At 38.6% G+C, this 25834-nt stretch overlaps 3 protein-coding genes, 1 long non-coding RNA gene and 3 other non-coding genes across 8 annotated transcripts; 6 read left to right on the top strand and 1 right to left on the bottom strand.

The window, feature by feature from the left end:
- Positions 1–1028: 1028 nt before the first annotated feature.
- Positions 1029–3453, top strand: rpl7 (ribosomal protein L7). Its single transcript, XM_058059974.1, has 7 exons — positions 1029–1093; positions 1576–1678; positions 1762–1928; positions 2177–2314; positions 2535–2644; positions 2991–3206; positions 3404–3453. Exons 1-6 carry the CDS (start codon positions 1080–1082, stop codon positions 3197–3199), a joined length of 741 nt encoding a protein of 246 aa, XP_057915957.1. The 5' UTR covers positions 1029–1079; the 3' UTR covers positions 3200–3206; positions 3404–3453.
- On the top strand, positions 2372–2454 carry LOC131109233 (small nucleolar SNORD12/SNORD106). The gene has a single exon (XR_009120713.1). It is a non-coding gene; the product is annotated as a small nucleolar SNORD12/SNORD106 (small nucleolar RNA).
- LOC131109232 (small nucleolar SNORD12/SNORD106) lies at positions 2703–2793 on the top strand. The gene has a single exon (XR_009120712.1). It is a non-coding gene; the product is annotated as a small nucleolar SNORD12/SNORD106 (small nucleolar RNA).
- Positions 3247–3337, top strand: LOC131109231 (small nucleolar SNORD12/SNORD106). The gene has a single exon (XR_009120711.1). It is a non-coding gene; the product is annotated as a small nucleolar SNORD12/SNORD106 (small nucleolar RNA).
- On the top strand, positions 3433–5641 carry si:ch211-171b20.3 (uncharacterized). Its single transcript, XM_058059976.1, has 5 exons — positions 3433–4009; positions 4342–4471; positions 4622–4729; positions 4797–4852; positions 4914–5641. The coding sequence occupies exons 1-5, from the start codon at positions 3736–3738 to the stop codon at positions 5054–5056; spliced, it is 711 nt and encodes a 236-aa protein (XP_057915959.1). The 5' UTR covers positions 3433–3735; the 3' UTR covers positions 5057–5641.
- On the bottom strand, positions 4282–4846 carry LOC131108733 (uncharacterized). The gene is made up of 3 exons (XR_009120525.1): positions 4778–4846; positions 4600–4714; positions 4282–4522 (listed from the first exon to the last, which is right to left on the bottom strand). It is a non-coding gene; the product is annotated as an uncharacterized LOC131108733 (long non-coding RNA).
- Positions 5642–6689: 1048 nt separating the features above from the next.
- Positions 6690–14612, top strand: pabpn1 (poly(A) binding protein, nuclear 1). 2 transcript variants are annotated; one of them, XM_058059373.1, is made up of 7 exons: positions 6690–7162; positions 8534–8642; positions 9295–9362; positions 9502–9608; positions 9976–10063; positions 10166–10317; positions 14052–14612. In XM_058059373.1, the coding sequence occupies exons 1-7, from the start codon at positions 7025–7027 to the stop codon at positions 14239–14241; spliced, it is 852 nt and encodes a 283-aa protein (XP_057915356.1). In that variant the 5' UTR covers positions 6690–7024; the 3' UTR covers positions 14242–14612. The 2 variants fall into 2 exon arrangements, with proteins under 2 accessions (XP_057915356.1, XP_057915357.1); XM_058059374.1 differs by lacking the exon at positions 14052–14612 and adding an exon at positions 13163–13764 and having other exon boundaries at positions 6692–7162.
- The last annotated feature ends 11222 nt before the right edge of the window (positions 14613–25834 follow it).

Below are 25834 nucleotides of genomic sequence, written 5' to 3'. Positions count from 1 at the left end.
CCTTGTCTTAAAGGTAATTGTATTATCTCGCTTCGAGTGGGGCCGGGACAAAAACAAATGTGCCCCAATCATCAAGATAAGTGGCGCACCTGGAGCGCGTTCAAAGTGCGAACATTCACCCCCCCACACACACACCTTATCCACTTGTCCTGAATGAGGAAAGCTCTGCACCATGCTTGCGTCCGTGACGTGCAGTGGGCGTGTCATCACTGCAAAACAGAATGCTACAGTTAAAGCATGCATGCACATTTTTGTTTACGTTATAGAGGGACGTTTACGTGCATGGATAAAGTGTAGTACTTTGTAGTTTTTGCAAAAAGAAAGTTACATAATGTGATTCACAAGAGAGCCGTGTATTCCCAAAGTATAAGTATAAAGTATAGGATTTGCATGGTCGAACTTTATTTTCCAACTTAAAAAAAAAATCTGGATTGTTGTGAAGGAAAATGATTCCAAAGGTTCCCTCAATGCAGACGCTCTCAGTGACATGCCTGTAAAAATGAAGCAATACTACCCTCTTCGGGAAAGATAGTGTACTGCAAGTGGTATCCTTTTTTTGTATTTTAAATGGTCAGTTAGCGATACAGTACAGCATATCAATACAAACAAATATACATTTTGTGTTGACACTCATGAGCTACCCATTACTATATGTTTTGAAAACTATGTGGAGAAAAAAAATTGTATAATGAAAAAAATAACAGTGGAAAATACGTTTTTAAACAAAGCTTCAGTGAAGAATTCGTCAGTTTTTGACAATGTATCCCATTTAAATTATCAATACTGATCACGTATCGATCATTTCTTACGTCTGTAAGAAATCTATTTGTGAATAATGTGAATAAGTTTAACTAAATAATCATTAATTCTACGTTTCAGCTGATAATTATAATTAATTGTTAATCACTATTACATGCAAGCACAATGTATTTGTTTCTCAGCATGCTTTATTTTACAAAGTCAAATGTGTTTGTGACTTATAAAAAGGGATCAGGCAGCGGCGAGGACAGCCCAAATGGGTCCTCGAGTCTTTAACACGCGCATGCGCAGAGTGGCCTTTCTCTTTCCCGGTGGACGCCATGGCGGACGCAGAGTGAGTGTCTACTGCGATGATCAAATCTTAATGCATCCTTTGTTAACGCACGTTTCCGAGCCGTTTTAAAGCTTTGAGTCTCGTGTTTAGTTTATAAATATTTGTACCTTGTTTGTATTGTGAAGGATAGTGTACGTAATTCGTCTTCGGGGCCACTTTTTTTCCAGACAGTGTAGCTGAGTACAACATGGCTGTCTTTCCAGTTCCGATGCGATAGCTATGGCAAAAGCATGCTACACCGAAGCATGCTTCATCTAACGAGATGAATTGCTATGGAATAGCCCGTATATAGCGTTATGTTTATTCAGGGAGTATTAGTAGCGGTCATTTTAGCGTTCTTTCTGAATGCTCACCGTGTTGCTGCCGGTTTAGCATGCTAGCTAACAAGTTGGCGTCTCTGGCTTCGACGAGACGAGAAGCTGCATTGATGCAACGTGTTCATCTCTCATCCGACTTGACTCGAGATAATTGCTTTCTCACAGAAAAAAGAAGGTTCCGGCCGTCCCTGAGAGCCTTTTGAAAAGGCGAAAGGCCTTCGCCACCATGAAGGCCGTCCGCATCAAGAAGATGCTGGCAGAGAAAAAGGTATTGGGCCGTGAACATATCAGGTGATTCTGAACCGCTCGCGTTAAATGCTTTGATTTACAAGTTTTGTTTCATATCCACAGGCTCGCAAAGTAACCAGAAAATTGATCTACAAGAGAGCTGAGAAGTACTACAAAGAGTACAGGCAGATGTACAGGCGTGAGATTCGCCTGTCACGTACTGCCCGCAAAGTAGGAAACTACTATGTGCCAGCTGAGCCCAAACTGGCCTTTGTCATCAGGATCAGAGGGTAAGCCAAGGTTTGTCATCAACAGGACTGTCTTGATATTTTACTGAAACCTTACTACAGTGTAGCTTTAAAGTAGCCGTGTGAGGTCAGCGTCTGTGGTTAATGATGCAGTCTTTCCCCGACTTATCGACTATGGTGATACAACCACTTGCAATAAGCCAAATTATGTCTGAAACCACACCAGGTCCTTGTTTGTGTATATTGCGACCTTACCGGTTTGCCCGCTAATCCCAATCATTGTCTGGCAGCATCAACGGCGTCAGCCCCAAGGTCCGCAAAGTTCTGCAGCTGCTCCGTCTGCGGCAGATCTTCAACGGCGTCTTTGTCAAGCTGAACAAGGCTTCCATCAACATGCTCAGAATTGCCGAACCTTACATCGCCTGGGGGTGAGTCCCTCACGGAACAGAACCCAAGTAGACGAGACTTAGAGAGATTTGGAGTGTGGTTCATGATGCACAACTTTTTTCCCCGTCTTATCGACCATGGTGAAGGAAAACAAACTCAAAAGCCAATTTTGTCTGAAACCTGTTGTTTAATTCCCAAGTGAATCTGCTGTCCTGTTTTGTCAAAGTGAAGTCAATTTGATTTTCCCCCCAAACCGGTCAGGTACCCCAATCTGAAGTCTGTGCGTGAGCTTATCTACAAGCGTGGCTTTGGGAAGATCAGGAGACAACGTATTGCCCTCACAGACAACTCGCTGGTGGAGAAGAGCCTTGGTAACGTGCACACTTCACTTGGTCATGCAGTTGGAATATCAAGACTGTTTAGTTGACTTTTGTGGTTGATGATGCACACTTTTTTCCCCGTCTTATCGACAATGGTGAAACAAACTGAAAACTAAGCCATTTGTGTCTGAAACCACAATAGCTTGATAGCCCCATTGAGATTTGGTCAAGTTAGACATGACCAACATTAAACTAAAATTGCTTTTATGTACTGTTCTGTTGTCCTATCAAAGGCGATATTGGGTTGTGTGTAGTGGTAAACTTTTAGGTGTCAAGCGCCACGACCCCCCACCCCCACTGGAAGTGTAGCTTCATGTCCTCACACTTTCCTCTGCAGGCAGAACCGGCATAATCTGTGTTGAGGACCTCATTCATGAGATCTACACCGTCGGCAAGAACTTCAAGGCGGCCAACAACTTCCTGTGGCCCTTCAAACTGTCGTCACCACGCGGTGGCATGAACAAGAAGACCACGCACTTTGTGGAGGGCGGAGACGCCGGCAACAGGGAGGATCAGATCAACAGAATGATCAGGAGGATGAACTAAGTCGATGGTAACTAAGCTTGCAGACCTTCAGAGTAAACGTATCGTTTGATGTGGTTAAGGATGCACATTTTTTTCCCCGTCTTATCGACTATGGTGATAACCAACTAAAAATAAGCCAATTATGTCTGAAACCACATCCAGACCTGTTAATGTTTGTTTGCATGGTCCGTGTACAACTGTTAACCATTTTGTTTTTTATTTCAGGTTTGTACAAGACTCAAAATATACAATAAAAAAACATACCAAAAAATGTATTTTATTCAATTTTATTTGCTTTAAATGCCATCCAATAATATGGTGGGGGACTTGGACTTGTATGACTTCATTCTTTTTAAAGCACTCAGTTTTACTTTCAATTGTTACACTGCAGACTGATATGCTCACTGGGCCATTTTAATGGTTTACATTAGTCATGTGACCCATGTTTCACCTGATATTGTAACTGGAGGCTGCACCAGGTGGGGCTTTAGGACTCATGTTGCTATGGTAACTGTTCATCTGGCCACAGTAGTGTAGACTTGGTGACTCGCACTGTCATGACTAAGGGCGAGCATGGCCCAACACTTCAACGCACCAGTAACTCCGCGGGCACACCTCAAGTGGTAATGTACGAAGGATGCCGTACGATGCCTTTGCACCTGAACGCATCGACCACTGAAGCCTTCATGGTCGAGGGACTCTCAAACTGCAACCAGCGTGGGCCCGACTGCATCGGTGGTTCCACATACGGCGGCTTTGGGATGGGAGCCGCTTCAGGACGACTCCCGTTCAGGCAACAAATGCGGACATTTCCAACGATTCAACCGAGTTGTGAGTGAACGAGCTCTGCTACGTACACGTGAATGTAGCGTCTTGTATGCTAAATCAAGGCTAGCTAAAGAGGCGTTCATGGATGTAGGATTTGTGTGTAGAACTTACATTTAAGCAGCATTGTGGTCGCAAGGCAAAGTAGTAGCATGCGTTGTATAATCTGACGTCATGTGTATTGGTTCCGAATTTCAGTTTGACTACACTTGAACGTCTCATGACCTGAAGTTGATTCACTGTAGTTATGTATATTGTCCGCTAGACAGCGGTGTTGAGCAATATGTATGAGACAATACTGTATTAAAGGTATCAAAACACATACTTTATTATTTCAGATGGCGTGTTGGAGAAAAATGTCTTCCGTCCACTAAGACACAACCATGTGCACCAACAGGGAGAACAGCAGCCTTTTGGCCTCGCCAAGATGCTGCCCCACGGCCATTCATGGAGGCCCTTCACCCTGAGGTAACTATTCCTCAATATCTCCATTTGTGCTCCCATCTTTGACAAGAACATCTATAAAGCGGCAAAACATTCCAAGTCAGACATGATTACCAAAAGCACACGTTGAGCTAAATGAGAATAATCCACACCTCTTCATGAATTGCCCTGCAGCCACTCTGAGAGATATAAACCCAATCTCACCGCGGCTGCCTCGTTCCCGACCACGTTGGTCCTCAGAGGCTTGAGCACATTGCCGGCGCAGGACTGCAAGAACAGCAGGTATTTGGATAGAGCTTCTCAAGTAAATCAAATGGAACCTATTATTACCGTGTTACTCTCTCTGCAGGCCCAAAGTCAACTATCCAACCTTCAACCTCCTGACCCTTGAAGACAATCTGAAGAGTGAGTGAACGAAAAATATAGACAACTAATTTTCTCTCACTCATAACATCTCCTCTTGTAGGTCACTCCTACCCAGACCCAATGGTGGGAGCCTCCCGCCCGTTCCTCCACAGGATATCTGAACTGTCGTGTTTAGCTGGCGAGACAGCAAGACAGGAAAAAGTCAAGAAAACGAGGCAGCCCAGAAAGTCCTCGTCATCCTGACAATCACAGTCAAAATGCTCCGGGAGGGAAAGTGACTCGACTGAAGCCCGTCAAACCTTGTGGGCGCCTTGTTCCTTTCGGTGGCTCCTTGTCACGGCTGTTTTGTCTTCGCTGGTGCTGGTTTGTTGTATAACGTGGCTACTTGTCACGTTCTCTCATTTATGACCCCCCCTTCACCTGGATTTCCCATAAAGTCTGGACTAGGGAAAGGGTTGATGAGTTCCATTTTAAAACGTGCATGTCTGTTTTCTTTGTCACCTCAAGAACTTGGTCGTTCAATGATGATCAAATGATGTACAGTGTGCATTACAAACTCCATAGCTCAATATAGTGCACATGAATGGTGTGCTGTTTATGGTCATTTGGGTCATAAGACTTCCGGAAGTTCATAATTAAAATGTATGTGCTTTGTTATTTACACTGGCTACTCTGTTATGTTATTCCCTTGGGTTGATTTTGTGCTAGAAGAAAAGAGACGTTATATGGTGTCTTGTTGGTGACTCAACAGCGCCCTCCTGTGGTTTGGAGTGGAAGCAGTTTAGGGGGAGAGTGTTGTGAACGCACGCATGCTGTATGAGGAAATACACGGAGTTCATGTTACGTGGTGTGTCGTCGTTCTTCTACATGCAACATACACGTTTTTAAAATCACGTGGACAAACATTGTCACTTTTTTAAATAAAATAAAACTGTTGAGCGCGGGTTAGCTAATTAAACTAGTGAGCTAGCTAGTCTTACAACAGTTAAGTGATACTTTTTGTCCCTCAAGAGACGCTGTAGTTTGTTACATTGTGCGAACTAATATTACTTGATGAACTACAGTAGTACTACTGCTGATCCTACACATCGACAGGCAGTACTCCTTCGAGGTTTGTCGCAGATAATACGTAAATGAGTGGCTACATTAACTACGGAACGCGTTGTGTGATGCTTTTTGACCCTCAAGAGACGCCGTACTTCTTGCTACATTGTCCTACCGAAATAGCTATTTAATTACTACTACTACTGTTATTACTACAGTAGAACCACTGACGTTTTGATTGTAATTGATTCGTTGTCGTTGTTGTTTGATCGCCGATATAATTACTTTGAAAAAAATAACAAATTTGTTATTGTTTAAAACGTTTCGACGCAGGCCTTCAGTTGCGTGAAAATCACGCGTTTTTACATAGTGTTTATCAACAGGAATACAATACAAATCCTAACTTCTCTGTTAAGTGATTTTAAAATGAAAAAAAGTTAAGTATTCTGACTGCAGGATCTTTTAAATACATAGACTGCCTACGTCACAACATGGAAGCCTCTCGGATAATAACAGTTTTTTAAAGAAACAAGAGGATATTTTCTTTGGCCACATACCTTTGCCATCTTCCACGAAGGGAAATAGTACCTTTTAAAAATATTAAAAAAAAATATTGGGACAAACACATTTTCAGTTTGAGCTGGCTCATAGTTTACCGCGATTGACATTTGGTGATCGGCACAACTCTAATCCAATTATAACCACACATTATATTTGGCACCCGGAAAGAGCTACTCTCTAAACCAATGGAAATTTGACTTGGGATAAATGGGCTGGCCAGACTAGCCCAATAGCGAATGGGGTTGAAGCATACGTCCGCAGTGACACATTGCTCCGCCTCCGGCCTCCATTTCTGAACAGAGGCGACGCCGCTGCCGATCTCATGTCTTCGCCTTTTTTTACACAGAGTTGATTCATTGAACGAGACACTCTGTCGTTCTCTGTTATCTAAAGGCCGAGACTCAAACGTCAATTTAACGTTAGTCGATATTCACACAGTGGCTAAATTGTAGCTAGCATTTTATTTCCAGTTTTAACTTTTACAAGCGGCGTTTTCCGCCGTTTCCCCCCCTCTTGAACGCCCCACTCACTCCCCCCTTGTGTGTGAGTAGGGGCCTGTTACGTTGCTTTGACCACGAGGCGCGTCTTTACACTCGGAACGGGACAATGGCGGACTTCGGTAATGGACTAGCGGAGGAACCGCTAATAGAGCCTGACCCCGGACACCTGGACCAGCTAGAAGACCCGGATGTCGGCGACGAGGAACCGGGCTTAGAAGAGGGGGAAGCCGCAATCGAAGACCCGGTACGTGAAGGGTATTGTTTCAGTCGTATTGTTTGAACATGCTGTGATTATACTGTAGTCGCGTTGTAAAAAAACTCAAATCAGTACTTGTTAATGACTTGAACAGCTAACGACTGGCTCACATGTATGTTTAATACATTAACCGCCATTATGGTGCGCGCAGTGCAGCAGAATTGGGTGGTGACATGCGCGATATCGGCCGCCATCTTGGCGCTGGTTTCTGCGCCAGGGAGCAAGACGAAGACTCTGAATACAAATCGTCGCAAAAAATGCAAAAGGGGGGACGTGTGAAGCGGTGAGGGGGCAAGGGTAGGGTAGGGTGCAGCCGTTATACACCGCCGCGCCGGTTCCCTTCGCCGAGAAGCCGCCTCGTTCAACGGTAATGGCACATTTTTTTGTCCCCCTTTCTACGCTCAACAACATACTCGCTGCGGCATTTCGAGGAGCGGCGTCTGGACGTGCGGATGACCTAGCGACAGCCGTGTAAAAATGCTAGCATAACTCGCTACACCACGATGCGATGCCGCCTCACGGATTTACAACCGGAGAGACTCCGCAATCACATGACACGATTAAAATGCGTCATGCTTGGTGTTTGTAACAGTTTTAAATGTGGCTGTGCGACTAGCCAAGCTAGCCGACTCCATGAGGAGGGACGTAGCATTGCATGTTGTTTGCACGATGCCAACATCTTTTTTTGTTGTGTTTATATGAGCGCTTATGATGCCGCCTTCCTTTTAGCACACGTGCATTCGAGCATGATGGCGGATGTATGCGACACGTCTTTTCAAGGAGTGTCTGTCTGCATAATGAAATTGTGTTGCGGTGTTACCAACCCCCTTATTGGGTCTACATGTCATTACATTCTCTACTTGATGCTATTTTGATATTGCTTATTGCTTTCATGCAATAACAGATGCCAAGCGTGGCATATATTGCATTTTCCACATGCATGTACAATGCCCGGATTGTGGGTCAGTGCCTTTGGTTATGTGCTGGGTTCGGCGTGCCATTCAGCATCGCCCTAAATGGAACTGGAATGACTCCCACTGCAATGCACCACTCTTCCAGGATGGGCCACACTCACTGGGGACAGTGCCTTCTGTGTATTCCCAGTGTGACACACCTGCCTGGTTTGTCTGGAAAGGCCAAAATCTTTCCTGTGCTAATTAATGTGCCCCCATGTTATTTGATCTCATCAACCAGTCCGATCTAATTGTCTTGATTGTGAAACAATACAGGGGCAAATTTGTTCACCAGCGTTATAATGGGATTGTCATGAAACCTGAAATAAAAGGTTCCCGTTTACAGGAAACGGTTGCCACCACGTTTTGTTTTACGATTCACTGACGTTTGTGTTTCTGCTCCCAGGAGCTGGAGGCAATCAAAGCCCGGGTGAGAGAGATGGAGGAAGAGGCAGAGAAACTGAAGGAGCTGCAGAACGAGGTGGAGAAGCAAATGAATCTCAGTCCCCCACCAGGTATATTTTCTATTTTACAAGCGACTGCACAAATCCATTTTAACACACAATCGGTTAAGTCTGTTGCAGGACGCATCCGCTGCTCTGGTAACAGATAATACATGCTTAGGGATTCGGAGCACACCATTTTTTAAATTAGATCAGACCTGAAGTGTAGAAGTTATCCCTCATCAAATGCTCCTCGACAATTTATTTTGTACCACGTAGTTGCCCCCCCCCCCCCCCCCCCCAACAACAGCAGATAGCCTTGAGGGCTGTCTGGCTGCAGACATAACTCATCCTTGGTCACTTAAGTGAATACACAGAAATATCCATGCTTTACAAAGCAAGGTGGCAAGGATGTCAAACAATAACAACATGATAAAGACAATAGTCTCTCGTTTATCACAATTAATTCTAGGCTTAATCGTGATATGTGAATTTCCGCAAAGTAAGATTCATCATTTCTAAATTGAATATTTGTGTAGTTAGAGCCCCGAAAGCCTGTGACCTTGTGACCAGTGTAGAATACTATGTCATCACAACATATTTGAATGCGTCCTTCTAATCCCTTATTTACTTCATTTAGCCATTTTTATGCTTGATAATACTTGATTGCCAATACTTGTTTTTTCCTTTATTTTTATAAAAAAAATTCTGTTGTTTTTTGCAGTTGGCCCAGTCATCATGTCTTTTGAAGAAAAGATGGAAGCAGATGGTAGATCCATATACGTTGGAAATGTGAGTAGATTTTTTGCTCGTGTCAAAATTCGTTTACGTCTGGTAATTTCTTAGAAAAGCATTTCCTCGCCTATTCATATATTTATTCCTAAAATGTAAAGATGTACTGAGTATGATGAGTTGATATGGGCTTTTCTAGGTGGACTACGGCGCCACTGCGGAAGAGCTTGAGGCACACTTCCATGGCTGCGGTTCAGTAAACAGAGTCACCATCCTGTGCGACAAATACACGGGGCATCCCAAAGGGTAACCTGGCATTCCTGGCACATTGACGTTTGGTACATGTGGTCGGTCTGACATAGCTTAATAGCAGGGGGGTCCAAAGTGCACACGGGCGTCGTTTGCCGCCTGTCTAATTTGCCAAGTTGTTTTTTTTGAAAGAGTATTTAAAGCGTTCTCATTGCACTCCAAATATAGTAAGAACATCGCACACGGAGCCCTTGTGCTCCTCCTTACAAATCAGTGAAAGAAAGGGAAAACCGGAATGGCTCAAATTCTAACGATGCCCAACCCTAATGAGTTCCCATTCCGCTGTGCAGTCACTACGCGGCCAGTAGCGTTGTCTCTGTTACGTGTGCGTGTTATGTCCTGCCATAAACTTTTCATTTCCTAGGTTTGCCTACATCGAGTTTTCAGACAAAGAGTCTGTAAGGACAGCCATGGCTTTGGACGAGTCACTTTTTAGAGGACGGCAGATCAAGGTGAGGCTTTTAGAAGGACACCCCGTTGTGATGGTGGGGGGCCGCGTCGCCATCGCCGCACAGATTGGTCTTGCTTCACTGCGTTGCACGATCCCCTTGCAGGTTGGCGCAAAGAGAACAAACAGACCCGGCATCAGCACCACAGATCGCGGCTTTTCCCGCGCCCGGTTTCGATCACGGGGAGGGAATTTCACGTCACGGGCGCGCTACTACAGCGGCTACACACCGCCTCGAGGCAGAGGACGGGCCTTCAGGTGAGTGGGACGCATTGTAGGAGAGCACTGCATGAACGACATCCTCATCACCTGTTGTACTCGCATGGTCAACGACTGGGGAATCATTTTCTTTTACGCATCACGAACGACTCAAATAGGCCCCTCAAAGGTTGATTTCATTCTTGGCGCACAGTACAGGTGGTCTACAGGTTTCCCTAGGGGACACATTCATTTGGGTAGCGTTAGGGTTGTACCAATTCCGCGGTAATTTTTAAATATGCGGACGGTTAATAACGCAAATCCGACTTTACAGAAATTCACCACCCCCACCGTGATTACTGATAAATGAGGGATTACCGTATTTATATTCATTTTTGTTTTCTGCGTGTCAAAACTGTAATTGTAAAAAATCTAAGAATTTATATTGTCTTAGCATTTTTTTGCTTTCTGGAAGGGATGACTTAGATGGACACGATTTTTTTGACTATGTTTGGGTTAGCGTCCGACCTTCCGTCGATGTAGATGTCTACATATCACGTTGTTAAAACAAGGCAGCTTCGGCCAAAGTTTGACGATTGTTTTTGTATGACTAATTAGAAATAAAGTCCAGAAAGGAAGTTTATGGCTGTCTTTGTATGAGTAAGTGTCTCATCATGTTAGCTCACTGGGATTTAACCCGCATTGCAAGTGTTGATGTGATCCGGTTCCAAGTTCAAGTGAGGGAATACGGATGGCATGGCAGCACAGTGGTTTGAATCCGTCCCAAAACCTGACTGCTGCATCCCCATGGTGAATGCTAGCTTTGTGCACCCGGGGCCCCCCCGCAGAAGCCTGCTGAGGCGGCTCTCAACATTCATTCTTATGAATCTTATTATCCTCACACGGGGGCTGCTGGAGCCTATCCCAGCTGTTTTCGGGCAAGAGGCGGGGTACACCCTGGACTGGTGGCCAGCCAATCACAGGGCACATATAGACAAACAACCATTCACACTCACATTCATACCTATGGACAATTAACCTAGCATGTTTTTGGAATGTGGGAGGAAACCGTAGTCCCTGGAGAAAACCCACACATGCATGGGAGAACAGGCAAACTCCACAAAGACATGGCCAAGGGTGGAATTGAACTCGGGTCTCCGAGCTGCGAGGCCTGCTCGAGCATGCTTTGCCATATCACAACTCATTCCCACACGCTCTCATCCTCCCAAGGTAACGTGAAGAGCCAAGACTCCTGTGTTGACATTCGTATGTCCTTGCATGTCCATCAGCACACATGCGGTGTGCCCCCAAAGCCGCCACTTTTATGGTGCGCACTCCCAGAGACAAAGGTTCATGACTGCAGCTTGACGACAACCACTGGTTGTGTGTGTGTGTGTGTGTGTGTGTGTCAGGATGTTTCCTGTCTGGCTTTTGTGACCATGTGAGTGTTCTCGAGGTTATCAATCCCGCCCCTTTCCACCAAACGTCCAGGCACTACCAACTCCTGGAACTAAAAGGCTCCCGTGGCTTCCACCAGATATCAAACTTCAAAATCAGATGTATTTTTACTAGTGGCAACAATTCATTGATTTGAAATGGATGAATTTAATTATTTTTTTGCAGCTACTTATGTATAACAAAGGCTAAAAAAAATACAATGTGGTCCTTGGATAAATGTGTTTTTATATGGTTACTCGATTCATTGAACAAAATAGAGATAATTGATAGCTACAGACCTCATTTCTAAATAAACATACATAAGGTCCCAAAATAATGTAAATAAGGAATGTTCCTGAAAAGGTGGAAAATGGGCGACTGCATTTGTGTGTGCGTGTGTGTGTTGCGTCTGTCTTGGAGGTCCCCCCCACACCACCAACCTAGATTGAATGCCCCCCCCCCTCCTTTCCAGGAATTGTGCTAGCTGGCATTGGTGGTTATAAGGGCTGAAGATGGGCGTTGTTGCTTCTTGCATGGCATCTCCAATTGAGACTAAATTGAGTGCAATGCCAGGCTGCCACCAGCTGAGGCGCTGTTGGGTCTGCCTGTGCTGTGAAGTTGACCTCCAGTCAGTGTCATCAGGCATTTTTCTGCTCACTCTTGACCCCTGGGGATTGAAGCAGGAGTTCAGAACATGCAGAGAGGTGCTCCCATCGCCATCTGTTTGAAAGACACGCCCATCCTGAGTAACGCTGGCACATTTCTTAAAGAGACAGCACATGTTGTCGAAATGCTGATGTTTGCTCTCAAATGTGGGGAGCAAAGCGTTTGTACGATCTCTGTAAAGGTTGGAGAGAGAGAAAGAGGGAGAGTACACCTCTGCTACCTGCCCCCCCCTCCCTTTTTTTTACACCGACATACATTATGATTATTATGATGATTCAGCAGTCCATGTAATGAAACACTGGCATAGCAGTGCTAGCCTGGTACATCTTATTGATCCGAATATAATTTTATAGGTAGATTACAATACCAAATATGTTATATTTATTTTGTCAAAAGGCTGTGCTGTACAAATATTGTAAAAAGTTGGGATTCCCTGACTTATTCCATGACGTAACTTGAATGTCCCAAACCATTACTGCGTCTGCTGGGTTGAATACTTTGGTTATTTTTTTTTAATTCTTGCATTTCTCCCAGCTGTGATTTGAGGAAAAGCTTCTAAAATAGACTTTAAAAGAGCCCCGCCCGTTCACTCTGGTAGAGGCCGCAAATAGACGCTTTATATTCGGGTCAATATGGTCATCGTCGTAATAAACCCTGTCCCAGTTGTTGTTCCCAGACACATTTTGAACGCACGGCGGCAGATCCCATTTGATTGGAACGCCACACCAGGAAATTGGTGGCCATCTTCTTAAGCCAACCAACCAGGAAAGAAACTCACCCTCTTTTTCTCTCTCTCTTCCAGGGGCCGAGGGCGAGCACCGTGGTATTCCCCTTACTAAACACCCACCACACACCCCCCACTCCCCTCAACCTTTTTACTATCAACCCCCCTCCCTTCTCTGTCCCCGTTTAAAAACACACAATGAGAAAAAAAAAAAACAGCCCTCCCCTTCCCCAACCAAAAAAAAAGAAGAGTCCCAGAAGAGAGAAACAAAAAGAAAAAAAAAACACTCGTGGACAGAGAGACTGACTGTCTGCTTTTGTATGTGAGCGTGCGTGTGCGCAGGTTGGTGCGGCCCCCCCTTGGTAAGATATATATATATATACGTTGGCTTTTCGGGGCAGGAAAGTTTTCTTTTCTTCTGTGTTGGCTTTGGGGGGGTGTGAATGGGGTGGGGTGGGGGGGGGGGGGGGAGAAAGGATGAGGATGGTATCTCAGGCTGCAGATGTGTCTCCTTTGGTCTGGCTGTGACATCCTGCTTCCACACATCACCCCCACCACCAGGAAAAGAGTCAGGGGGGGAGGGGGCATGAGACTTTTTTTTTTTGGGAGGGGGGTTATTTTGTGTTGGAATGTGAAACTAGGCAGGGTAGTTGTTTTAAGTTGTTTGTCATTTCCTCTTTCCCACCCTTCATCTCCTCTCCTCATCTGGCTCCATCTTTTAACCCCCCCTTCCCTACCCCCCCGACCAGATCTCGTTCTTATCCCCACGCTACTTTTTGGACAAAAGGAGGATTCTATACTCATTTTTTTTTATTATCTTGAAGGCAGGGGGGCTACTTTCACTTTGCCCGTTTTTATTCCTTTGGCATTTTTGGGGGTTCATCTCCACCCCCTCCTTCAATACTCCTCCAACCCCCCCCCACCCCTCCCTCCTCTTTGTATATTAGACCACTTCTTGTCGTTTCAGGTTTCAGGACCAGTGGCGGCTGACGACCCCTCCCCAGGTGGCGCCGGCCCCCCCCACTGTCTCCGCAGCGTCTCTCTCTCTCTCTGCTCCCGCTATGCACACTCACCCCATTCTGTCCGTGTGGGGGGGAGGGGGGCAGGGCGACCACAGGCCGGCCACGGGGGGCATTTACTACAACAGCAAACGCTGATGATGCTTTTAGTCTCTTCACACACACACACTCTCACACGCACACACACACACGCACACACACACACACACACACACAGGTCGCCAAAACCCCCACTTTATTTTTCTACATAGCTGACAGGCAGGCAGGTTTTTCAGGAGCAACACCAGAGAAGATGGCTTTTTTTTTTTTAAGGGAAGGTGCAGGTGCGTGCCCCCCCCCAACTGACGATGCGCAGTGCAGTCACGGCTTGTCAGAAGGAGGGAAAAAAAAGTGGGCTATTTTTTTTTTTGGAGGGGAGGGGGTATTTTTCTTTTTTTAATTTTTATTTTTACCCCATGATTGTGTAATTACAAAAATAAAACAATAAAGCTGTTGTGTAAAAAGGAGAAGCTGTGTTGTGGTCAATTCAAACACGAGCAAAGCGCTCCTGTCGCATAGAGGATCTTTGGCTCACCTTGAAAACATCACGTGGGAACGTTTCAGCTCAAAGTACCCGGACCTGCGAGGAAGTCGTGGGTGCACTGGCAAGTCATGTGACCGGAGTCATGTGGGTGCCCATGTGACCGGACGTCAAGCAATCACGTCCGGTCAACGTTGTGGTATTTTTGTCTAAACTGCGAAGAGCTTCGTAGCAGTCGTTCCGCTTGTTCGTCGAACAAACCGGACAAGCAGACGGCGGACCTTCGTGTTCCGGAACAGCCACGAGTGGAGAGTTAACCGGTAAGCCCATCGAACACGGTGAAGTGTGCATTTTGCCGATTGTAGACTTAACCGGTAAGCCCATCGACCCCGAACGCACCAACAGTGAAAAAGTGGATCTTGGTCGAAAGCAAGAGGTGGGTGGGGCCGATCGGAGTTTCCAATCGTTGACGATAAAGGTAACATGGCTGAATGTTAGCTTTGTATATGTAATAAGAATTGTCTATTTAAAACAATATTGTACAAGTCTCCAATATTTTTATCACACAAACCTGTCATTGTTTGTGGTCATCACCTTCGATATGCTGAGTATTTGTCAGGCGGCACGTTGGTGTCCCTAATATTTAGACTTTTGGTGGTCCTACTTGTGGCCAATTGATTAGCTTTAGGGGTGTACTACATCAATTGACCACAAGTATGCCCAGGTGTACCTGGAAGCCTTGGGTCCAAACACATTTTAGTTGTGTGATTTGGTGTATATAGTTTTAAAAATCCTATAAATATCTTCAACATATTAGGGCCACCAAAGGTCAAAATATTAGGGCATTGCCTTACTATACATCATGATCGAAAAAATGCCTTGCATCATGTCCGAAAAAAGGTCTTACTATACATCATGTCCTAAAAAATGCCTGACGATACATCAAGTGCGAAAAAAAGGTCTTACTATACATCACGTTCAAAAAATCGTCTTACTATACATCATGTAAAACAAAATGCAAAAAATGTCTTACTATTCATTATGTCCAAAAAAGGTCTTATTGTACAGTGTCCAAAAAATGCAAAATGCCCTATGTCTGAAAATCATCTTTCTATTCATCATGTCCAAAAAAAGGTCTTACTATAGTACATCATGTCCTAACAAATGCGTTACTATACATCATGTGTAAAAAATGGTCTTACTATTCATCATGTCCAAAAAATGCAAAAAAGGTCTTGCAAAACATCATATCCTAACAAATGCAAAAAAGGGTCTTACTATAACATCACGTCCAAAAAAATGCCTTACTATACATCAGGGGTCGGGAACCTTTTTGGCTAAGAGAGCCATGAAGGCCAGATATTTTAAAATGTGTATCTGTGAGAGCCATATACATTTTGAATGCAATAAAATGTGTGCATTTTTATGTAAGACCAACAGTTTTAGATATAATGGGCTCTAATTATGTAGACCAGGCACACTACCCCACGCCAATGGGGTGTGGCCAGCATACTTTGGTGAGCAGCGCAGTGTCTAATAATAAATCAAATACTTGCTGCCATTAATGCAACTTCTGCTGCTGCATAGTTTTGAACCGTATTCAGTACACGTATTTCATTCTTTTGGCCATCTTCACCAGAAGGCTTGGTTCTGCAGCTTTAGCTATTTGACTAAAGGAGGAAAGTTTACATTTACATGTTTTTTTGACATCTCAATGACCGAGGTAGACTACCGCATTACCCAGTAATAATCAAGTTTTGGTGTTTGACCTGGAAAATATCATCAGGAAAGATAGATATGGTTGGCCGTATTGCAGCAGAATATAGATGGACGAATTAAAATGCATAAGAAAGTTGTTGATTTTGAATATTATTTTTAACAGTCATTTCTGTGATGGTTTACTTTAAAATGTTAGCAAAAAGGCATTTTTATTGTGGTCAGAAATGCTTGAGAGCCAGATCCAGTCATCAAAAGAGCCCTACCTGGCTCCCGAGCCATAGGTTCCCTACCTCTGTTGCAGACTATTTCGTTTCCCCATGTGGGTTCATTATCATTTTTCCGTCTACCTTCCTGAGTTGCTTTATCCTGCTGTTGCTATCATTGCACACAATAAGTATTTTTACCTGCATTTGATCATGTTCTCTACATCCTGGAGTTGAACCGTAAAGCTCTCAAGCCCGACCGTGACAGAATGATCCCACCAGACAACGACCTCACGGAGATGGACTTCTGGACCCTGCATGTCTTCAAGGCAATGGAGGAGGAGTGTGCACACCCATAAACGGCAAAAATGCCAGTTTTGAGGGTGCTGAAAAAAACGTAAAGGGTTAGTATGTCGTTTTTTTGAGTTTTTTTCTGCTTCATTCTAATGCACTTTTCTGGTTAAAAAAACAGGGGAAACCTCACACATACTCAACAGGGGGGCCCAAAAGAGCCCCAAAATGGCATAAAATGCCAATGTTTGCCAATTAATACATTTACAACTTTATTCTCATAAATTTAGGACTTTATGACAAAAATGTAAATTCGCGAGAAAAAAGTACATTTACTAAAGTACATTTGTAATTTTACAATTTACTATTACAACTATTCGCGTAATATTCTGACTTTTTTCCTCGTAAATTACATTTAGAATTATTTTTCAGAGTTTATAAATTCATTTACAATTTTAGTTTCGGAAACGTACTACTTTATTTTTGTAATATTACAACATTTTTTTCGTAATATTACGACTTTTTATCTTGAAAATGAAGAACTTTTTTCTCGTGAATTAATTTACTTTTTTTTCGGAAATGTACAAAGTTATTCTCATAATATTACAACTTTTTTCGGAATTTCCCAAAAGTCCACATCAGCTGCCTCACCTGTGGATGTCAGGGGTTCAATTTCACTCTTTCGCTCTTTTTTTGTATAAAAAGTGACATCTGAGCAAACGCTGCACACACTCTAAGTGTACTTCCTGTCAGTTACACTTATTAGACCCTATTATGGGGCAGAAAAAAATACACATTTAATTCATTCATTGAAATAAAAATGAAAATTTCAATCATGTTTTTATTTATTAAAATTATTATTTTTTAATTTAGTTCATAAATATTTTTTATTTTAAAATGTATTTAATATTGATGAATACATATTAATAAATAATTTACATATAAATAAGAAAAAACAAATAAATCAAATAATAAAACAAATAAACTTTATTTTTAAGGTAAAATTAGTACATTTTATATAATTAATAATATATTTGAAAAATATAATAAAAATATAAAATAATTTAAATAGTGACTTGTACTACAGCGAAACTAAAAACCAAATATATTTTCCTTAAAGATTCTTATTTATACATATTTAAAATAATAAGAATTAAAAGCAATAGGAATTTTAATAAAAATAATTATCATAAAACAAATAAGTAATGTGATTCTATTTTAATTTGTTTTGTGATAATATGGTTTTATAATAAATTGAATATATTAAAAATGTATTTGTTTTTTATTTTTTGACAATGTATATAGGTCAAAATGTATATATGCGTATATATATGTGTATATACGTGTATATATATGTATATATATGTGTATATGTGTATATATATGTATATATATGTGTATATGTGTATATATATGTATATATATGTATATATGTGTATATATATATGTATGTAAATATATATGTATATATATATGTATGTATGTATGTGTGTATATATATGCATGTATATATGTGTATATATATGTCTATATATATGTATGAATATATGTATATATACATATATATGTATATGTGTATATATATATGTATATGTGTATATATATGTATATATATGTGTATATATATACGTATGTAAATATATATATGTATATATGTGTGTATATATATATATATGTATGTATGTATGTATGTATATATATGCATGTATATATGTATATATATGTCTATATATGTATGTATATATGTATGTATATGTATATGTATATATGTGTATATATATGTATATGTATATATATGTATATGCATATATATATATGTATATATATATATGTGTATATATATATGTATGTAAATATATATATGTATATATGTGTGTATATATATATGTATGTATGTATGTATGTATGTGTGTATATATATGCATGTATATATGTATATATGTCTATATATATATGTATATGCATATATATGTATATGTATATATGTGTATATATATGTATATGCATATATATGTATATGTATATATGTATATGTATATATGTGTATATATATGTGTATATATATGTATATATGTATATATGTGTATATATGTATATGTGTATATATATGCATATATATGTATGTATATATGTATATGTATATATATGTGTATATATATATATGTATGTAAATATATATATGTATATATGTGTGTATATATATATGTATGTATGTATGTATGTATGTATGTATATATATGCATGTATATACGTATGTATATATATGTCTATATATATGTATGTATATATGTATATATATGTATATGTATATATGTGTATATATGTATATGTATATATATGTATATGCATATATATATGTATATATATGTATGTAAATATATATATGTATATGTATGTAAATATATATATGTATATATGTGTGTGTGTATATATATGTATGTATGTATGTATGTATGTATGTATGTATGTATGTATGTATGTATGTATGTATGTATGTATGTATGTATGTATGTATGTATGTATGTATGTATGTATGTATGTATGTGTGTATATATATGCATGTATATATGTATATATATGTTTATATATATGCATGTATATATGTATATATATGTCTATATATATGTATGTATATATGTATATATATATGCATATATATGTATATGTATATATGTGTATATATATGTATATGCATATATATGTATATGTATATATGTGTATATATATGTGTATATATATGTATGTATATGTATATATGTGTATATATATGTATATGTGTATATATATGCATATATATGTATGTATATATGTATATGTGTATATATATATGCATATATATGTATGTATATATATATATGTGTGTGTGTGTGTGTGTGTATATATATGTGTGTGTGTATATATATGTATATGTATATATATGTATATGCATATATATGTATATGTATATATGTGTATATATATATGTGTATATATATGTATATATGTGTATATATATGTATATGTGTATATATATGCATATATATGTATGTATAAATGTATATGTATATATATGTATATGTGTATATATATGCATATATATGTATGTATGTATGTATGTATGTGTGTATATATATGCATGTATATATATATATATATATATATGTCTATATATATGTATGTATATATGTATATATATGTATATGCATATATATGTATATGTATATATATGTATATGCATATATATGTATATGTATATATGTGTATATATATGTGTATATATGTATATATGTGTATATATGTGTGTATATATATGTATATGTGTATATATATGCATCTATATGTATGTATATATGTATATGTATATATATGTATATGTGTATATATATATATGCATATATATGTATGTATATATATGTGTGTGTGTGTATATATGTGTGTGTGTGTATATATATGTATATATATATGTATATGTATATATATGTATATGTATATGCATATATATGTATATGTATATATGTGTATATATATGTATATATGTGTATATATATGTATATGTGTATATATATATGTATATATTTGTGTGTGTGTGTATATATATATATTCCTTGCAGGAAAAGTGCTCTACAAATAGTTGATTTGATTTTGACATACATGTCAAGTAACATGCAAGAGTGACATGCTTGTCTGGTAAGATCACATTCTACATTGAATGTGTTGGATGCAATCATATCACCGAGGGAAGTCCAGTCACCTCCACTTCAAGCCAGCACTTGTTGAACAAAGATCTGAGACATGGATGGACCAGCCCTCAGTGGAGCCCTGCTCTTGCAGACAGAGGAGGGCTGAGGAGACAGAGCCCTGGAGGAGGCACCATCATACCCCTTGTATACCCCTTACAGACAGGCAGGTCATGAAATTGGCTGTCATCGTCACTTTTTGGAAATTTAGAGGTTATCTACGCCATTTCCACCAATTTCTGCAGAGGACTCGTAGCCTAGTGGATAGAGTGCTGGGCTACAGAGTGAGAGGTTGTAGGATCGATCCCTGGAGAATTTTTGTTTAGTTTGACTTAAGTCAGACGACGTCATGAGTTGCTCAGCCTGGGTTGAGGCTGGAATAAATTTTTATTTTTTTTATTTATTGATAATATTCTACTGCACACCTTAATGTACAGTAGGCTCGAGTCATTAACAAGGGAAAGGGTATATGTACACAGAACACTAGCTAAAGTCATGGTGTTACAAAAAAATAAAAATGACTATATATACAAGTTAAAAAAATCGCTGTTAATGGACATATGGCCTAGTTGATATAGTGAAGCGTTGGTAAGTAGAAGGTTCTGGGATCGATTACCGCTTGTACTTTTTCTTAGAGAATTGCACACCAGTACCCAACAGCGCCACCTAGTTGGAAAACTTGGCAGAACGTACACGAACGAACGTACACGAACGAACGTACACGAACGAACGTACACGAACGACCGTACACTTCATTGCAAACAACGCATGATTACTTCACAAGGTCGCAGTACAGTATCGTACGCGATTATGAAGTACCCCCGCCTTTGAGCAAGGTCTGATGGGGAAGGTTCCAACACCTTCAGTGTACCCACCATAGTACACCAAAGAGCTGACGCCAAATCACACATTTTTAATGAACAACTGAGCAGAGACGGACTATATTTGCAAAAACACTACCTATAGTCATGGTGTCAAATAAACCGACGCAATAATAATAACAAAAATAAAAATATGGCAGCCCTCCTCTGTCTGCAAGAGCAGAACGTACACGAACGAACGTACACGAACGAACGTACACGAACGAACGTAGACATGCTTTGCTGCACTGCTGTGTGAACAGTTGTGCATATTACATGTTTAATGTAAATAATTAGTACCAAGTGTATTGGTAGATGCCATATTTTTATTTTTGTTATTATTATTGCGTCGGTTTATTTGACACCATGACTATAGGTAGTGTTTTTGCAAATATAGTCCGTCTCTGCTCAGTTTTTCATTAAAAATGTGTGATTTGGCGTCAGCTCTTTGGTGTACTATGGTGGGTACACTGAAGGTGTTGGAACCTTCCCCATCAGACCTTGCTCAAAGGCGGGGGTACTTCATAATCGCGTACGATACTGTACTGCGACCTTGTGAAGTAATCATGCGTTGTTTGCAATAAAGTGTTCGTTCGTGTGCGTTCGTTCGTGTGCGTTCGTTCGTGTGCGTTCGTTCGTGTGCGTTCGTTCGTGTGCGTTCTGCCAAGTTTTCCAACTAGGTGGCGCTGTTGGGTACTGGTGTGCAATTCTCTAAGAAAAAGTACAAGCGGTAATCGATCCCAGAACCTTCTACTTACCAACGCTTCACTATATCAACTAGGCCATATGTCCATTAACAGCGATTTTTTTAACTTGTATATATAGTCATTTTTATTTTTTTGTAACACCATGACTTTAGCTAGTGTTCTGTGTACATATACCCTTTCCCTTGTTAATGACTCGAGCCTACTGTACATTAAGGTGTGCAGTAGAATATTATCAATAAATAAAAAAAATAAAAATTTATTCCAGCCTCAACCCAGGCTGAGCAACTCATGACGTCGTCTGACTTAAGTCAAAATAAACAAAAATTCTCCAGGGATCGATCCTAGAACCTCTCACTCTGTAGCCCAGCACTCTATCCACTAGGCTACGAGTCCTCTGCAGAAATTGGTGGAAATGGCGTAGATAACCTCTAAATTTCCAAAAAGTGACGATGACAGCCAATTTCATGAACTGCCTGTCTGTAAGGGGTATACAAGGGGTATGATGGTGCCTCCTCCAGGGCTCTGTCTCCTCAGCCCTCCTCTGTCTGCAAGAGCAGGGCTCCACTGAGGGCTGGTCCATCCATGTCTCAGATCTTTGTTCAACAAGTGCTGGCTTGAAGTGGAGGTGACTGGACTTCCCTCGGTGATATGATTGCATCCAACACATTCAATGTAGAATGTGATCTTACCAGACAAGCATGTCACTCTTGCATGTTACTTGACATGTATGTCAAAATCAAATCAACTATTTGTAGAGCACTTTTCCTGCAAGGAATATATATACACACACACACAAATATATACATATATATATATATACACATATACATATATATACACATATATACATATATACACATATACATATATATGCATATACATATATATACATATACATATATATACACACACACACATATATATACACACACACACATATATATATACATACATATATATGCATATATATATATACACATATACATATATATACATATACATATATACATACATATAGATGCATATATATACACATATACATATATATACACACATATACACACATATATACATATATATACACATATATACATATACATATATATGCATATACATATATATACATATATATACACACATATATACATATACATATATATAATTATATATATATATAAAATTTTCTATATTGTGTATTTTGTACTGCTTAACTGATTCTGTACTCTTGCTGCTGTGCAATACAAATTTCCCCACTGAGGGACGAATAAAGGCATATCTTAATCTTAATCTTAATATGCATATACATATATATACATATATACATACATATATATAGACATATATATACATGCATATATATACACACACACATACATACATACATACATACATACATACATATATATGCATATATATATACACATATACATATATATACATATACATTTATACATACATATATATGCATATATATACACATATACATATATATACACACATATATACATATATATATACACATATATACATATGCATATACATATACATATATATATACATATATATACACACACACACATATATATACACACACACATATATATATACATACATATATATGCATATATACACATATACATACATATATATGCATATATATACACATATACATATATATACACACATATATACATATACATACATATATATACACACATATATACATATACATGCATATACATATATATACACATACATGCATATACATATATACATGCATATATATACACACATACATACATACATACATACATACATACATATATATACACACATACATACATACATACATACATACATACATACATACATACATACATACATACATATATATACACACACACATATATACATATATATATTTACATACATATATATATATATATACACACATATATACATATATATATATATACATATATATATATATGCATATACACATATATACATATACATACACATATATACATATACATACACATATATAGACATATATATACATACGTATATACATGCATATATATACATACATACATATATATATACACACATATATACATATATATATTTACATACATATATACACATATATACATATATATACATATATATACACACACATATACATATATATATACACATATACATATATATACGTATATATACATATATACATACATATATATAGACATATATATACACATATATACATGCATATATATACACACATACATACATACATACACATATATATTTACATACATATATATATATACACATATATACATATATATACATATATATACACATATACACATATATATACATATATATACACGTATATACACATATATATACACGTATATACACATATATATACACATATATACATTTTGACCTATATACATTGTCAAAAAATAAAAAACAAATACATTTTTAATATATTCAATTTATTATAAAACCATATTATCACAAAACAAATTAAAATAGAATCACATTACTTATTTGTTTTATGATAATTATTTTTATTAAAATTCCTATTGCTTTTAATTCTTATTATTTTAAATATGTATAAATAAGAATCTTTAAGGAAAATATATTTGGTTTTTAGTTTCGCTGTAGTACAAGTTACTATTTAAATTATTTTATATTTTTATTATATTTTTCAAATATATTATTAATTATATAAAATGTACTAATTTTACCTTAAAAATAATTTTTTTTTAAAATTTTTATTTGTTTTATTATTTGATTTATTTGTTTTTTCTTATTTATATGTAAATTATTTATTAATATGTATTCATCAATATTAAATACATTTTAAAATAAAAAATATTTATGAACTAAATTAAAAAATAATAATTTTAATAAATAAAAACATGATTGAAATTTTCATTTTTATTTCAATGAATGAATTAAATGTGTATTTTTTTCTGCCCCATAATAGGGTCTAATAAGTGTAACTGACAGGAAGTACACTTAGAGTGTGTGCAGCGTTTGCTCAGATGTCACTTTTTATACAAAAAAAGAGCGAAAGAGTGAAATTGAACCCCTGACATCCACAGGTGAGGCAGCTGATGTGGACTTTTGGGAAATTCCGAAAAAAGTTGTAATATTATGAGAATAACTTTGTACATTTCCGAAAAGTAAGTACATTTAGTAAATGTACTTTTTTCTCGCGAATTTACATTTTTGTCATAAAGTCCTAAATTTATGAGAATAAAGTTGTAAATGTATTAATTGGCAAACATTGGCATTTTATGCCATTTTGGGGCTCTTTTGGGCCCCCCTGTTGAGTATGTGTGAGGTTTCCCCTGTTTTTTTAACCAGAAAAGTGCATTAGAATGAAGCAGAAAAAAACTCAAAAAAACGACATACTAACCCTTTACGTTTTTTTCAGCACCCTCAAAACTGGCATTTTTGCCGTTTATGGGTGTGCACACTCCTCCTCCATTGCCTTGAAGACATGCAGGGTCCAGAAGTCCATCTCCGTGAGGTCGTTGTCTGGTGGGATCATTCTGTCACGGTCGGGCTTGAGAGCTTTACGGTTCAACTCCAGGATGTAGAGAACATGATCAAATGCAGGTAAAAATACTTATTGTGTGCAATGATAGCAACAGCAGGATAAAGCAACTCAGGAAGGGAGACAGACAAA

This window comes from Doryrhamphus excisus, chromosome 21, assembly GCF_030265055.1.
Source record: "Doryrhamphus excisus isolate RoL2022-K1 chromosome 21, RoL_Dexc_1.0, whole genome shotgun sequence".
NCBI lineage: Eukaryota > Metazoa > Chordata > Actinopteri > Syngnathiformes > Syngnathidae > Doryrhamphus > Doryrhamphus excisus.
Note: the sequence above shows the minus strand (reverse complement) of the source record. Positions and strands in the feature narration are given on the sequence as shown.